At 39.1% G+C, this 15,371-nt stretch overlaps 1 protein-coding gene across 4 annotated transcripts in view; it reads right to left on the reverse strand.

Moving 5' to 3' along the window:
• KIAA0368 (KIAA0368 ortholog) overlaps positions 1–15,371 on the reverse strand; it is a 111,811-nt gene that overhangs the window by 77,507 nt on the left and 18,933 nt on the right. For all 4 annotated transcript variants that reach the window (XM_018052589.1, XM_018052590.1, XM_018052592.1 and 1 more), the window contains one exon: positions 9,014–9,144. In XM_018052589.1, coding sequence (XP_017908078.1) covers positions 9,014–9,144 — 131 coding nt within the window. The remainder of the gene's footprint in view (positions 1–9,013; positions 9,145–15,371) is intronic.

Below are 15,371 nucleotides of genomic sequence, written 5' to 3' on the forward strand. Positions count from 1 at the left end.
AAAGGGAGTATAGAGTATTGGAATCTTGTTCCAAATGCTATCCCCAAGAATCCATACACCAGAATTTTACTAGGCAATGTAATTCACAATGCCCTCTATGTTAATTAAAGGTGAGATTCCACAGAGGCCTGTACTGAGGCACAGTCCCCCAGAAGGTGGTGAGCAAATGACTGCAACACACCATGCTACAGACTGAATACCTGCGTCTCCCAAAATGCGCATCGCAAAGCCCCAATCCCCGCTGTGATCTGGAGGTAATGAGGTTTGGATGAGGCCACTAGGGTAGAGTTCACATGCGAGGGATGCACGCCCTTATAAGGGGATGGAGATATCAGTTCTTCCTTTCTCTGTCCTCTGAGGATAAAGCAAGAAGACAGCCCTGTGTAAACCATGAAAAGTTCCTGATGAAGAACCTGACCATGCCGGCACTCTCTTCATGGACTTCCAGCCTCCAAAACTGTCAGAAACAAATGCTGTTTACGCCAGATAGTCTGCGGTACACTGTTCTAGCAGCCCCTACTAACTAAGAGTACTACAGAAAGAGAAGCATTCAAGGTACCGTGAGTTTCAAGAAGAAAACTTGTCTGCCAAGATCAAGGAGAAAGTGACAGGAAACGAAGTCCTAAAGAGCAGATGAAACTCCAAGCAGAAGATCAGTTATAAGTAGGTGTAAGAGGTCTAAACAAACACGGTGCACTGTATCTGACTGAAACACAGAATCAGTTCAGTTCAGTTCAGTCGCTCAGTCGTGTCTGGCTCGTAAGAGATAAAAGTGCGGCTTAGATTATAAAAAGGATTTGGGTAAAATGCTGAGAAGTTTTTGCTTTATTCTGAAGATCCTCTGATTCTATTCAACAGTTTAAAGTAAGTAACACCAAGCTTCCTCTCCGTTAAGTGGGAAGAGACGGCAGAAACCGAGGTCAACAAGCAACGATTCTCACAGGAAGAAAGGAAGCCACACAGGCTCATGTCAAACGACCCCAGTCTTAACCATAAAGTGGGATAACACCACTTTATCTAACTAATAAAGGAGCACTGAGATATAAGATTTTTAGAAAGCCTTAACTAAAGACTCAAGAATTTAAAGTGAGACTATTCCAGAGGGCACGGCTTACACTATTCTCCATCATTTCTGAAATTTGAGCTCTAGCTTCAAAGCAAGTATTAAGGAGAGCTTATAGGGATGTTCACAGCAAAAGTTCAGTTATTTACAGCAATCATGAAATAAGTGCATTTTAAGAATAACAAATCTAATAATATTCATTAAACAAGTGGTAATAATAATCATAAAATAGCTGACATTTATCAAGCAGTTTCCATGCAGAACAGCACTTTGCATTCCTGTCTCATCTGATTCTCAAAACAACCGGGAGAGGCACTGTTTTCACTCCCATTTGACCCAGGAAGAAGCAGAGGCTCAGGAAAGGAAGTAACTTGCTCAAGCTGACTGAGACAGCAAGTGGCATAGTCAAGATCTGATTCCAGGATCCATATTTTTAACCTTATCAGACACACTGACAGTTGAGCTCAATGTATCTAAAGGGTCTGTCACTGTGAGACACTCTCAGAACCCTGGTACTTTGCAAAGACTGAGAATTCTACATTACCAGGCTTACCTCACCCAACCTCCTGCCCATCCAGATTTATGATTCAGCTGGATGACAGGGAAAAAAATTAGGAGGAGACAGGCCAAAGGAAACAGCCCTCTTCCGACGATCTAAGCTGGGCTGATTCCTATAAGGACCCGAGATAAACAACAGTGCCCAGAATTACATACTCTTGTTTATCACAGTTTTAAAATTCTAAGTCAATTAATTTTCTTCTAGCAATATTATCACCTTAAATATTGATTTACTTTCCAAATTCTACTACTAGATTATAGTAGTAGATTATCTACTGCCTGGAACCCTTTATAAACTCGTAAAAATCAGGAAATCCACTGAACCAGTCCTTCCCCCAGCTAAAATCAACAACAGTTAACCTCTGTCAGTAAACCTCCAAAATTATTAGCCATGGGTGTATAATATTTTGTCTCTATCAGTTCTTCTTATTACTCATTCATTTAAATTCATTTGTTCATTAGCCGACTTTTTAATGGAAGTATAACACATAGCTGAAGAGCAAAGTTAAGAATGTGTATGGCTTAATAAATTTTCACAAAGGAAACACATTTTTGTAACACCAGAAGTACAAAGTTCCTGCACTCAACTCACTAATGCTTCCTCCTGACTTCTAATACCAGATTTAAATTTATATAAACAAAATAGGATGAACTCATGTGTTTTTCATTCTGTATTATATCTATTCATCCATGTTGTTGCGCACAGTAATGGTTCACTTTCACTGCTCTACTAGGAAGAAAACCAGAATGTATCCATTCTCCTCCATCATGATATATATTAGATTATTTCCAGGTCTGGACCATTAGGAATAATTACTATGAACATTCTTAGTTATGTCTTTTGGGTGCACACGTATATACATTTTTATTGTATATAAACCCAGGACTGGAAATGCTTGGTCATGAAGTATATGTATGATAAACCTTAAGACTATTTCCAAGCAGTTTTCTAAAGTGGTTATACTAATTGACACTCCCACCAGCAGTGGTCAGTTCTAATTTTAATTTTACATAAACTAGAATTCTATATAACATATCTCACTTTCCTTAAAACAGGAAATGTACTCTAATGATGTGGTAGTAGAAATCTAAAACTTATTTCTCCTGTGAATTCCCTGCTGGTCCAGTGATTAAGAGACTAGGAGCTTTCACTGAGATGGCCCAAATCCAATCCCTGGTCAGGAACTAACTCCTAGTTTCACTGATGATAAAACTTTACATGCTGAAACTATTTATACATAAGCTTTTACTAAAAACTACCCTGCTTTTATAGGAGTCTTATTTTTATGATTAAAAAAAAGGTCTAATGTTTATAACTAAATTCCAGATTTGTGACAAATATCTATATCCTTTATTAACAATTACATAATAATCAAAAGTCCAATTATTATATTGATTCTATTTGCAAAAGGTATTAGTATAAGCACAGGACTGTACAAATCATGAAAGTCTGACCAAATAGCCATATTTCAAAATAATTAAAAATCTGACCAAGTATCTAATACTTCAAAACAAATAAAAGGGAAACATACATCAAGTCTCCACCACCTGGAGTCAAAATAAAGTGAAAGCCGCTCATTGTCTCTGACTGTTTGCAAGCCCATGGACTACATAGTGCATGGAATTCTGCAGGTCAGAATACTGGAGTGGGGAGCCTTTTCCGTCTCCAGGGGATCTTCCCAACCCAGGCATCAAACCCAGGTCTCTCGCACTGAAGGCGGATTCTTTACCAGCTGAGCCACTAGGGAAGCCCGGAGTCAAAACAACATGCAGGCAAATTACGTTACTGCTCTCAGTCATTCTCTCATCCCCAACTTTCATTCACTGACCCTTCATGTACCGAATTCACTTTCATACGCAAGAGAAACAATGAACATGTCTGCCATCAAGTGGAGGCAAAGCCTGGCAGAAATTACTTAGTTTAGGATTATCTCTCAGGTATAAAATCCCATGTGCCACAAAGCTAATTATTTAGCTTCCCTGAGCCTCCGCTTTTTCCTCAATAAAATGGGAAAAACATGAGCATCTATACCCGGCAGAGCTGTTAAGCAAGCTGTAATGAATTGAGAGACAATGATCACATAGGCATTTAATGCTTTGCATTATATCATTTTCAGAACCACTTGTCCTCATTTGCAGAAATCAAATGACAACACTTCACAGGCCATTGTGAGGATTAAATGAAAAGATATGTCAGAGTCTAGCACACTGCTTAGAATGTAAACAGGTATCTCAGCTCTTAAATCTTTTTTCCCTTAGGCCGGAAGTTTTCACACTTACTTGCCAGCAAAACCTCTTTATCAACAGAAACGATATGCAAAAAAAGCAAATAAAATCGATGTTTTCTAATATAAAACAAAGTTCATAATAATTATATCTTTAATACTTTATTCTATTTTGCTGCTTTTCAAAATTATAATAGAAAAACCCATTTATTACAATAAATCGAAAAAAAAGTAATCATCCCTTTTCCCTAGCCCATTCACAGCCACTCAAAGACACCAGTGTTAACCATCTAGTGTTCTTCCTCACATCTTCTCTGCAGTCACATAAACTTCTACAAACATATTTACATCTTTAGATTTTATATCTTTACTTTTTACAAAAATGAGCTATATATCATTAACATCAGCATAGAGTCCACTTTGTTTCCAGTTAAAAATATATAAGCTTCTTAATTTAGACCCAACTCATTCTTTGTTAATAGCTGCATAATATTCCACAGGATTCAAAGTTGTTTTCAAAAACTCACCTGTACTATTCATCACTCAAAGTAAATACATGTTCACATATTTCCTTCAAGCTTTTTGTAAAAAGGTTAGAAAAATTCACCAACAGATCAAAGTCAGCATTATTTGGAATATGAGAAGAAAATCAAAGGCAAACTTCTAGGGAAAAGGCTCCAAAGGTCCTTTTTCAAATTAGCAAGTTTTTAAAAACCTGACATGCTACACAATGAAATATAAAAATGAAATATTTTTTTCTGAATTCTACAGCTTGAAAAACAAAGAAGCAGCTATGCCTTCTTTGGAAAAGATCTTTAACATACACATTTTTATTAACAAATATCTTGGAGAACACACAGTGAGGAGTGGGGAGGCAGTAAGAGAACAAACGTAACAAGTAAAATGAAGAAAAAAGGCGGATATTGCTTAGAATTCTAACAACAGTTAAGTGATTCAAAGTTTCACACAGGATCCAACCACAAACAGCTCACCAGATCCTCAGTGCTTTCTAAAGAAGGAAGAAACAGAAGGGGAGAAGGAGTGGGGAGAAATCTCATCAAGATAAAATGATGTGTTTGCTGGTAACTGAGTAAAACATTTTGTTTACTCGGATACAAATTAATGACTGAAAGGTTAAGAATGCGGATAGACTGGCTTGATTAATCATTATATTAAAACAGAATACAGGTGACCAAAGGCCTACACAGAAAATGTGTGGCAGGATGAGAAGGTAAGGAAGGAGAAGAGGGAGAGATGGAGACTGAGAACGGATCAAGCGATGAGCGAGGTTAACAACCAGAGCAACCGATGTAAAATGCCCTCCATCCAAACCTCAAAAAAAAAAGAAAGAAAGTGACATGTCAATTATATAGATGAAGAGACGCAGCCAAAGTCAATAAAGTTAAACTGGTTAGCTGAGCCAAAGATTCACCGATCAAACCTACCTGGAAGGAAAACACTGGTTACAATACTCATCTCAAAGGAGAGGTATTGGGGTTAAAAAAAAAATCTTAAATGGGATTTAAAAGATGAGAAAAGTATGTAACATATTGTAAATTACTAAGAAAGACAAGATCTTCAATTTGTGCACCAAAAGGCATCCAGGTGAAATGACTATGCTCACAACAGTAGCAGGAGACCGTAATTCACCATCAGTTCACAACAGGACTAGAGGACAGGCTTCTCGAGAAATGAGGGCGCAGTGCTGAGTGGCCTCTCCACACACTGAGCTCCCATATTCCACACAAAGGAACTGTTTTTTTTAATCTTATGAATAGCTTTCATGAACATCAGAAATTATATACTTTAAAAGATTAGAGCGTTTGTTTGCTCACTGTGGTTTCCAATCAGAATGCAATAAAACCATGCAAATTTTACACAATTTTGAAACTGAAAACAATATTCTTATAAACTAATTATTAAGTCAAAATTAAAATAACCTAATACTGCTCATCAGTATAACAATGGAGTATAAGTGAAAGTGAAAGTTGCTCAGTTGTATCTGACCCTTTGCGACCCATGCTACAGCCTGCCAGGCTACTCTGGCCATGACATTCTCCAGGCCAGAATACTGGAGCAGGCAGTCTTCCCCTTCTCCAGGGGATCCTCCCAACCCAGGGACTGAACCCAGGTCTCTCGCAAAGCAGGCAGATGGATTCTTTACCACCTGAGCCACCAGGGAAGCCCAAGAAAACTGGAGTGGGTAGCCTATTCCCATCTCCAAGGGGATCTTCTCAACCCAGGAATCGAACCAGGGTCTCCTGCATTGCAGGCAAATTCTTTACCAGCTTAGCTACCAGGGAAGCCCAAGGAGTATAACCAAAATTGTAATCAAAAAGAAATCCTCAGCTGAACCCGTTTTTGGTTCTGTTTCTTTTTTTCTTTAATCTGACCTTAAACAAATGACAATCATTCCAAGTCTCAATTTAGTCTATAAAATGAAAATCATATTTATACCTCACGTAATCTTGTGAGGATTTAAGTTATTAGCACTTTTCCTGGCACATAATAACCTTTATCATTACTATATAAACTGAAATCTTATGTGAGAAAAATATACTAAAGGAAAACAAAAAAAGGAGTATTTGAATACAAACAGAAGAAAAATACTCTTTTAAAAAAATCTAAAAGCTGTTTTTTGAGACTTTCCTGGTAGTCCTTGGTTAAAAATCTGCCTTACAATGCAGAGGACAAGGGTTCAATTCCTGGTTGGGGAACGAAGATCCTGCATCCCACAGAGCAACTAAGCTCGGATACCACAACTAGAGACAGCCTGCCGCAAGCGCTACTGAGCCTGCGCGCCACAAAGACAGATCCTGCACGGTGCCAACGAGGATCTGATGCAGTCAAATAAATAAACAAGTGCATTTTTTAAAGACTGCAAAATTTTTTTTAAAAGGTGTTCTCTCGCCTTAAAAAAAAAAAAAAAAAAAGGGATTCTCGTGTCCAGGTAAGAATCTGCTTCAATGCAGAGCTCACAGTTCGATCCTGGGGAACTAAGATCACATGTGGAACAACTAAATCATGTCAAACTAGAGTGTGCACAAAAGAAGATCTGTGCTGCAACTAAGACTCGAACAACAAATAAACAAATAAAAAAAAAAAAAAAAAAAAAAAAAAAAAGCAAAGGTTTGGTAATAACAAGAAAAGTAGAAACAAGAATGGGAATTTCTCCACTTGAATGGTTAACAGAATATTAAGAGAAATAGTTTGATAGAGGTGAATAATAAACAATGGAACATATAGATGGTTAGAGATAAATGATTTTCTATAAAAGATAAAAACACAAGGAAACGTAAAAATCCTAAGTAAATAAGTTTAAAATAAAAAAAAACCTTACTGAAAATACTCAGCTGAGAAACCTCAACTAATGCAGAAACTTCCTCCTATTTCCTCTCCTGGTCGCCACTGCAAGTCTCTCTCCACGCCACAGCCAGAGTGCTGGAGTCACTATCACCAACACCCTTGGCGAGCTGCCACTGGACTCCCCACGCCCGACCTCCCACCCCTTCTGATGCGCTGGGTGCAGCTCCGTGGCCCTCTTCAGCTCCCCGCCGGCCTTATATTCAGTGCCAGCTCAAAATCTCTGCATGGGGCCTTCTCTGCCCTTACTGGTCTCCCATTTCTCCGCCTGGCTATTTCCTACACATCACAGAGGCCTTCCTTACACCCTACATTTAACTTAAATCAAGTCCCCAAATATATTCTTTCATAGGATCCTTTTCCATCTTAGCACTGACTGCAATTTTAACTCTATACTGTCTGCCTGATGGTTTAATAATGGTCTCCCTAACTAGACGATTCTTTCCTTCACCAAGGTATTCCTAACACCTGGCGTACAAAAGGTACTCAGCAAATATTTGCCAAATGAATGATGAGACTAAATAAAGAAACAGAAACCAACGCATGAAGGCCTTTTATACCTTGCTATTCTGAGGGTAAAAAAAGGCCATAGGAGAGTTTTAAATAGGAAAATGACATAAACACATATCTATCTCAGCAAAGCAGTTATTAGCAACAGGCATGTCAGATATTAATATGTGACAAGAAGGTCCTATTCCTTCCTGTAAACATAACAGACATTCTGAAAGATACTCTTTCTTCACTGAACTCAAAATCCCTCTCAGGGCAGACCTCCAGGAAGATCATCGCCAATCAATTAGAGTGGCCCAAGGGATGAAATCTGATGATAGCTCAAAAACCCGAAAGTCTAGTATAAATACACTGGAAGACTAATGAACTATTTTAAACTGAAGAGTCCAAATGTTCCCTGTAGAACATTAGGTTAAAAAAGAACATCTTGATGTCACGGTTATGCAACTTCTAGTATAGTTCTTTATAAAAATCCTAAAACAGGAGCTATGCAAGACTGCCTCGCTTTTAAAAACATCTCTTTTGCTTACCTGAAATTAAATTCATATTCATTGTCATGCTTAGCTGCTCAGTTATGTCTGACTCTTTGTGACCCCATGGACTGTAGCCCACCAGAATCCTCTGTCCATGGGATTCTCCAGGCAAGAATACTGGAGTGGGTGGCCATGCCCTTCTCCAGGGAATCCCTGGTGCCTTGGTAATCCCTTTAAATTAAGCTCATATTCATAACCAATGATTAAAGAAGATTTTTGCACCCCTGATGCAAAGAGCTGACTCACTGGAAAAGACCCTGATGCTGGGAAAGATTGAAGGCAAAAGGAGAAGTGGGGAAAGCAGAGGATAAGATGGTTAGAGAGCATCACCAACTCAATGGACATGAATTTGAACAAACTCCAGCAGATAGTGAAGGACAGAGGAGGCTAGCGTGTTGCAGTTCATGTGGTCACAGAGTGGGACACAACTTAGCAACTGAACAACCAACCACCACTTTTCATACTGGACTCAGGAGCATGGATTTTAGATCAGGCCTCCATACATTCCAGAACAATTATCTCAACTATTATCATCTAGTACTGATGCCAAGTTTACAGCTGGAACTAAAAGTAGCTGTGCTAAGCATTCAAAAGGTACTCTGAAATCATGGAAGGAGGTTATGGACTCACTGTCCATTTGTGAAAGGCCTTAACTGGGTTCATGAAGCTGGATTTCAATAATGGGAACAGAAAACTCACTTCATAAAATACATCCATGTATTCCCCATTTAATTCACCTGCAATAATCCCAGCATGCTTACCTTTTTGCGCACGCCTTCTTGGGTGCTGGACAGCTTGAGCAAAACAGGAGGAAGGAATTTAGATATGATATTCTGTAACTGCTCATCTGTTTCAGCATGTCCAAGTCGTAAAAAGACTCGTTCAAGCTGATCTATAACATAAAAAGAAAAAAGGAGAATTTAGCAAATCAAACAGGACCTAGGCTAACCACTTTTCTTACTTAATCCTTTTTCCTATATGCAGATCCTGCAGTCAGAACTTTAACCATAGCTGGCCCTGATTTTGGCCACGCTGTGAAACAACATGAAAAGCTTTACTAGCTAATTATACTGTCTTAGAACTGTCCTGGTCATTTAACCTCTAGAAGGGAAGGAAACAAGGCAAAATTTCTCTCCTACTTACAAGACTATTCAGTGTTTCTAAAGGATGTGGATATCAGAAAAGATACAAAAGTTTTTAAGAAATTTTCTAGATAAGAGAGTCAGGGAGGAGAGCTTTAATCAGATACCAGGGATAATAGATCTTTGGTGAAACCATCTTACTGATGAAATTTCTGCAAAGACAGAATCACTGCCCACTACTACTAGAATTAGCCAACCAGACTGTGAAAGATAAATTTCCACCAAGAAAGCCACTGAGGAACATCTTAACACCATAGGGATGCTTTCAGCAAAACCCAGTCTGTGATAAACTATAGGATAAATAACTAACACACTCAAAGTTTACATCTGTTCAATCAATACACTGCAGGGGAGGGGAGAGGTGAAAGCGGAATTTACCAATGGCAAATGACTGGATATTTGACTTTTGTTAATTAGTGTTCATTTTTTAGATGTTATCATTGTATTGTAGTTATGTTCATTTTTTTAGAGGTTCTTATAAAAATGATCAGTAGTGATTAGGGAGCCTTCTAAGGGGCTGAAAATGTCCTACATCTCACATTCTGAGTGGTGATTACGAAAATATATATTATAAAAAGTCATAATCTCTATATTTTCATACTTTCTACTGTATCTACTATACTTCAACTTTACAAGTTATTTAAAAATTTAAAAGAATTCTTTCCTTCCAGAGATAAAGACTGAAATATCTACAAGTGAAATAACATAGCAACTTAGATTTACATCAAATAATCGAAGATGTACTGGAAATCTGCTGCAAGAGTAAATTTCAGATGTTCACCTCACCAAAAAAAAAAGGCAACTGTGAGAAAGATATTTTAATTAGCTTGACTGAACTATTCATTTCATTATGTACATGTATATCAGATTATCATGTTGAACACCTTAAATATATATACTTCAAAAAGTAAAAATAAATAAAAATAGCCATGGCTTCATTCAGGTAGGTTCTCATTTTAAAATAAATAAATAATTGGGGGTGCTGGGGTGAGCTATAGGGAGAAGCCATATAAATGACACCAAGATTAGTCATTAGTTGATAACTGTATAAGCTATGGGATAGATACTGAGAATTTGTGCTTTAGTGTATACTTGAAATTTCCATAATAATTTTCAGAGAAAGATTTATATATATATGCACGCACACACACATAAAGATATAGATACATAAATATAGGTATGTAGATATGTATCTCTATGGGGAGCCTAGAGGCAACAACAACCTGGCACAATCGAGTAGCAACAAGCACACCCAGTGCCCAGATCTTAGTTTTTAAAAACATTCTCCAGGCAAAGCAGCCCGACTCTAGGGTCAGGGTGAGGAAAAAACCAGGTGGACATGAAGCGTCCTGCAGAAAAGAAAGGGGGCCAGACAGGAAAGGGGGCCTGGAATGAGTCAAAAGGATGCAGGAACCACCCTGAAAGAGCTCCATCACAGTCAAGGCTGGACCAAATTGGGGAACTAATAACACAGTATTGGATTCTAACCCAAAGTATAAAAGAAATCTACATGACCCAGTGATATAAATAAATGACTGAATGATTAAATGCATGGAGGAAAAGAGACAAGTCTTTCTTACAGAATTTCAATGAATTTATGTGTAGATACTTCCCCCTACAGGAGATAGACCTTAATTCCTGCCTCTACCCATCACCCCTGTAGGGTAGACTAGATTTAGCAACTTGCTTCCAAAGAATAGAAGAGAGAATGAGGAAGACGTTAACTTCACAGTGGTACAACTACAACCTGGATAAACACTACTTTAACCAGGTGATGCCATGGTTGGGTATCAGGCTCCCAAATGTGACAAGACGGGCATTTCACCTCTGGGGTATTCCTTCTGAAAACTCATGACCTCCATCTAGACATGGGGTAACACAAACAAACCAATACCACCAAGTCAAAATACAGCCTACAGGATACATGGCCAGTACTGACCAAGATTTTCAAGATCGTGGAAGAGAAAGACTAAGAAACTATCACAGACCAGAGGAGTCTGGGGAGACGTGACAGCTAAACGCAGTGTGGCAACCTGTGCTGGATCCCAGAACAGCAGGAGGACATCAGTGGAAAAACTGGTGAAATCCAAATAAAGTCTCAAGTTCAGCTTCTAAAATAGTAAAGGAAGGAATGGAGGGGAGGTGCGCATGCTGCCTCTGAGATTAGCAGACCAAACCCTTCGATTTGCTAGTAGTTGAAACACTGCTGTAAAAGCAGCTTTTAAGAACAATGGATTCATCCAGTGTATCTGTGGAAGCTAGAGATAAGGTGTCTCTGCCCTGCCTCAGCGTCTCACAGATCTCAGGTAGGGGAAACTACAGATTTTAGCTACAGAAACTTAGAATTGTCCGGTGGAAGAAGGCAGGGCTAGATTCTTCATAAGAAACTCATCTGCAGAACCTGTGCCAAAGGCTTAAAAAAAAAAAAAAATCAAGTGACATCTGGTCCCTTTCATTTTTCATACAATCATCTGGGTGCTGCTTCTGTATGCCCAGCAGAGCACCAAACACTTTCTCCCTCACTAGAAAGGAAAAGATAACATCCCAACATGGTAAAATTGCGGACGATGGGAATGTGGGAACGGAAAGAAAGGGCCTCAGACATCACATGGGGGTCCTTGTCGGAGAAGCCGAGCGCCCTTAGGGAACAGGCGATGCCTCTGCACCCTTTGGGGAGGTCAGCGTCACACTGATGCCTCATCTGAGTAACAGCAGCACTTTCCCAACAAGCCATCATCAGTCCTGTTCAACTTTATGAAAAGAAATGTAAATAAACATGCAGGTATAATCAACCACTGACCTTTTCAGCCTACAAAGTCAAGAAAATAGGGGGAAACATTTGGCAATAGGATGGTGGCTGAATCCTGTTGTCAGAGGCACAAGAGGAGGAAAACCTGTGCCTTTCCCCTCAACCCTGGACACTGAGCCCCGTGAAAGTGGCAGTCGGCATCAGGCCTCTAACCCCGGACGTGCCTATTCAGAAACAAGAAGCATAACCACAGGCTCTGAAAATTCAAGAGGAATCTAACGTTCAAGTTCACCCTTCGCAAAGACTTAGTGTTCAGTTGTAGGAACTGAGATCCTCCAGGTCATCACCAAAGCATCTGAGGTATGACAGACATTATTCTAGAGTCAAGAGCAAGTTCCATCAACGGTGATGTTATTCCTCTTAGTCAAACCCATACTGACTTAATTTCACTTATGGGTAAATTAAAGACATCACCATACCCTCAGATCATCACCGTTCAATGTGGGGAATATATTCTGAACTATTACTTTTTCCTGTTCATACACTAACATTATTTTAACGTAAAAACTGGAATATAACATATACCATTTTACAATTTGCCTTTTTTTTTCCCTTTTAATTAACACAAATACATGGAGTAATGCATGTCTCAGGACTTTTCAGATTTTTTTAATTAAAATAAAGTGTATATGCTTTGTATTTCATATAACCCTAACCACACTGTGTGTTCTAGGGCAGTTCCTATAATTAGATACATTCAGATTTCTGCAGTAAGACATATGGATCTGTCTTACTATGTGGATAAAGAACCTCACTCACATCCATTCAGGTCAGGTTTTAATATCAAAAGAGTTACACTAAAAAAAAAGACAAAAAACTTGAGATATGTATAAAATTTTAAGTATCCTTCCATCAGTCCAGTTCAGTCACTCAACACTAAATAAAGATCAAATTGATAATAGCAACTTTAGAAGAATGATTTATTCAACTATGTGCTATTACCAGATTTGAGTGAAGTCGCTCAGTCGTGTCCGACTCTTTGCGACCCCATGGACTGTAGCCTACCAGGCTCCTCCCTCCATGGGATTCTCCAGGCAAGAGTACTGGAGTGGGTTGCCATTTCCTTCTCCAGGGGATCTTCCCGACCCAGAGATCGAACCCAGGTCTCCTGTATTCCAGGCAGATGCTTTAACCTTTGAGCCACCAGGGAAGCCCATTACCAGATTTACAGTACCACAAACAATGCTCCAAAGAACATCTTTATCCCTGTGTATCCGTGCACTTGGGTGGGTTTCTGTAAGCTAAAACCCTAGAAATGGAACTACTGAGGTAAAGTGTAGGAGTGTCAAGTTTAAGAGATTTTTGACAAATGCCCTTCAAAAGGTTATGATCCTTTGTACCACTAGCAGTACTTGTAAATACCAATTTCCCTGTATTTCCGCCTACACTGAGTAATCTAATCAATCTTACCAAGATCGTAAGTAATCCATCTTAGCTGAATATGATAGATGAGAAAGAACCACACTATTGTTTCATATATATTTTATTACTGAGGTAAAGTATCTTTTTAAATATTTATTGGTCATTTGAAATCTCTTCTTCAGTGAATTACCTTATTCTTTTGACCTGCTAAGTTCTAAAAGCTTCTATATAATATTGAAAAAATTTTCACCTGTTCCCCCTTAAATTAAAATGCTTTGTTCCCAGTATGCCTAGTGACTTTTTTCTTATTGTATGTAAGTTTTTCAAATATCAATGTACCATTCTTTCATTTCATGGCTTCTGAGTTTCTAGCCATGCTTAGAAATACCTTTTTAATTCAAAGATTATGAGAACACGATATTCTACAGCAAAGAGTTAACACAGCGGGCCTGAGACTGCTGTCCTTATGAGGTTTTGTCAGTCAAGGCCAGTCCTTGGCTGCCACAGGAAAGCTTGGATTTCAGGAGGGTTCCCACCATTGCCAGGGCTGATGAAGACTGACTTGCTGTGTCTGAACTGTTTGTGCAAACAATATGCTGTATGCTCAACACATGCTTTCCTCCTGAGAATCTGGAATTTTGGAATGTGTTAGGCAGAAGGTGCCAACGTGAAGAGCACCAAATAAAAGCCTTCAGTAATGAGTCTCTAATGAACCTCCCCTGCAAACAACACTTCACACGTGTTGTCATAACTTGTGTGAGTTGTCCTAACTCACTGCTGAAGAATTACTCATGTCCCACGTGCTTCAACTGGGAGAGGACTCTCAGAAGCATGCACCTGGTTTCCTCCAGACTGCTGCTTTTTATCCTTTCATGGTAATAAATATTAGCCATGAGTACAAGTAAGTGCATAGTCCTGTGAATCCCAGCAAGTCACGGAGCCTGGGGGTGGTCCTGGCAACCCCGACACACACACACACACACGCACAGCACACGCACACACACACGCACACACACACACTTATCTGTGTTTTCTTCTAGCTCTTACAATTTTCCTTTCTTTAATCCAACTTGAATTTTTTTTGGCTCATGAGGGATGTAAAGAAACCTTGTCTTTTGTGGATTTTCTAAATCTCCTTTATTGTGAAATAAAACATTTAGAAATGTGTGCAAGATGTAAGTATAATTTAATGAGTTATTATAAACACCTATGTAGCTACTGCCCAAGTCAAGAAGAAAAATTTGTTTCGAAACTCGCACAAAGAAAGGTTTCTATTCGACTTAGAGAGGACTAAAAGACTGTTGAACACTCAAAAGCACTGTGAATTTCAACATCATCTAAGATCACAGAGGTAATTACAGCCATGTATGAACTAGAACGGGGTCTTTTGATGTTCAGTTTAAAAACCTTTGCCTACCTATGAGGAGAAGGGGGCAACAGAGGATGAGCTGGTTGGATGCCATCACCAACTCGATGGACATGAGTATGATTCAACTCCAGGAGATAGTGAAGGATAGGGAAGCCTGGCATGCTGCAGTCCATGGGGGTCACAGAGTCAGACACGACTGAGCCGCTGAACATAGCCACCCATGAAACCGTCCACCGTGATGACCTGTATTTTATAGGGCAGGGTCCCCGTACACTGCACCTTCTACAAGGAGCCCTATTTGAGAGAATCACCAGAAGGTCATAAGAACTTGCCAGATTCAGGTGGTATCTGTGACAATGGGAAAATGTACAAATTCAAAGGTCAGAAAACACCACCAGAGAAAGCTCATTACTATGAATAAGAAGCTAAGACCAAAC

Source organism: Capra hircus, chromosome 8, assembly GCF_001704415.2.
Source record: "Capra hircus breed San Clemente chromosome 8, ASM170441v1, whole genome shotgun sequence".
Classification (NCBI taxonomy): domain Eukaryota; kingdom Metazoa; phylum Chordata; class Mammalia; order Artiodactyla; family Bovidae; genus Capra; species Capra hircus.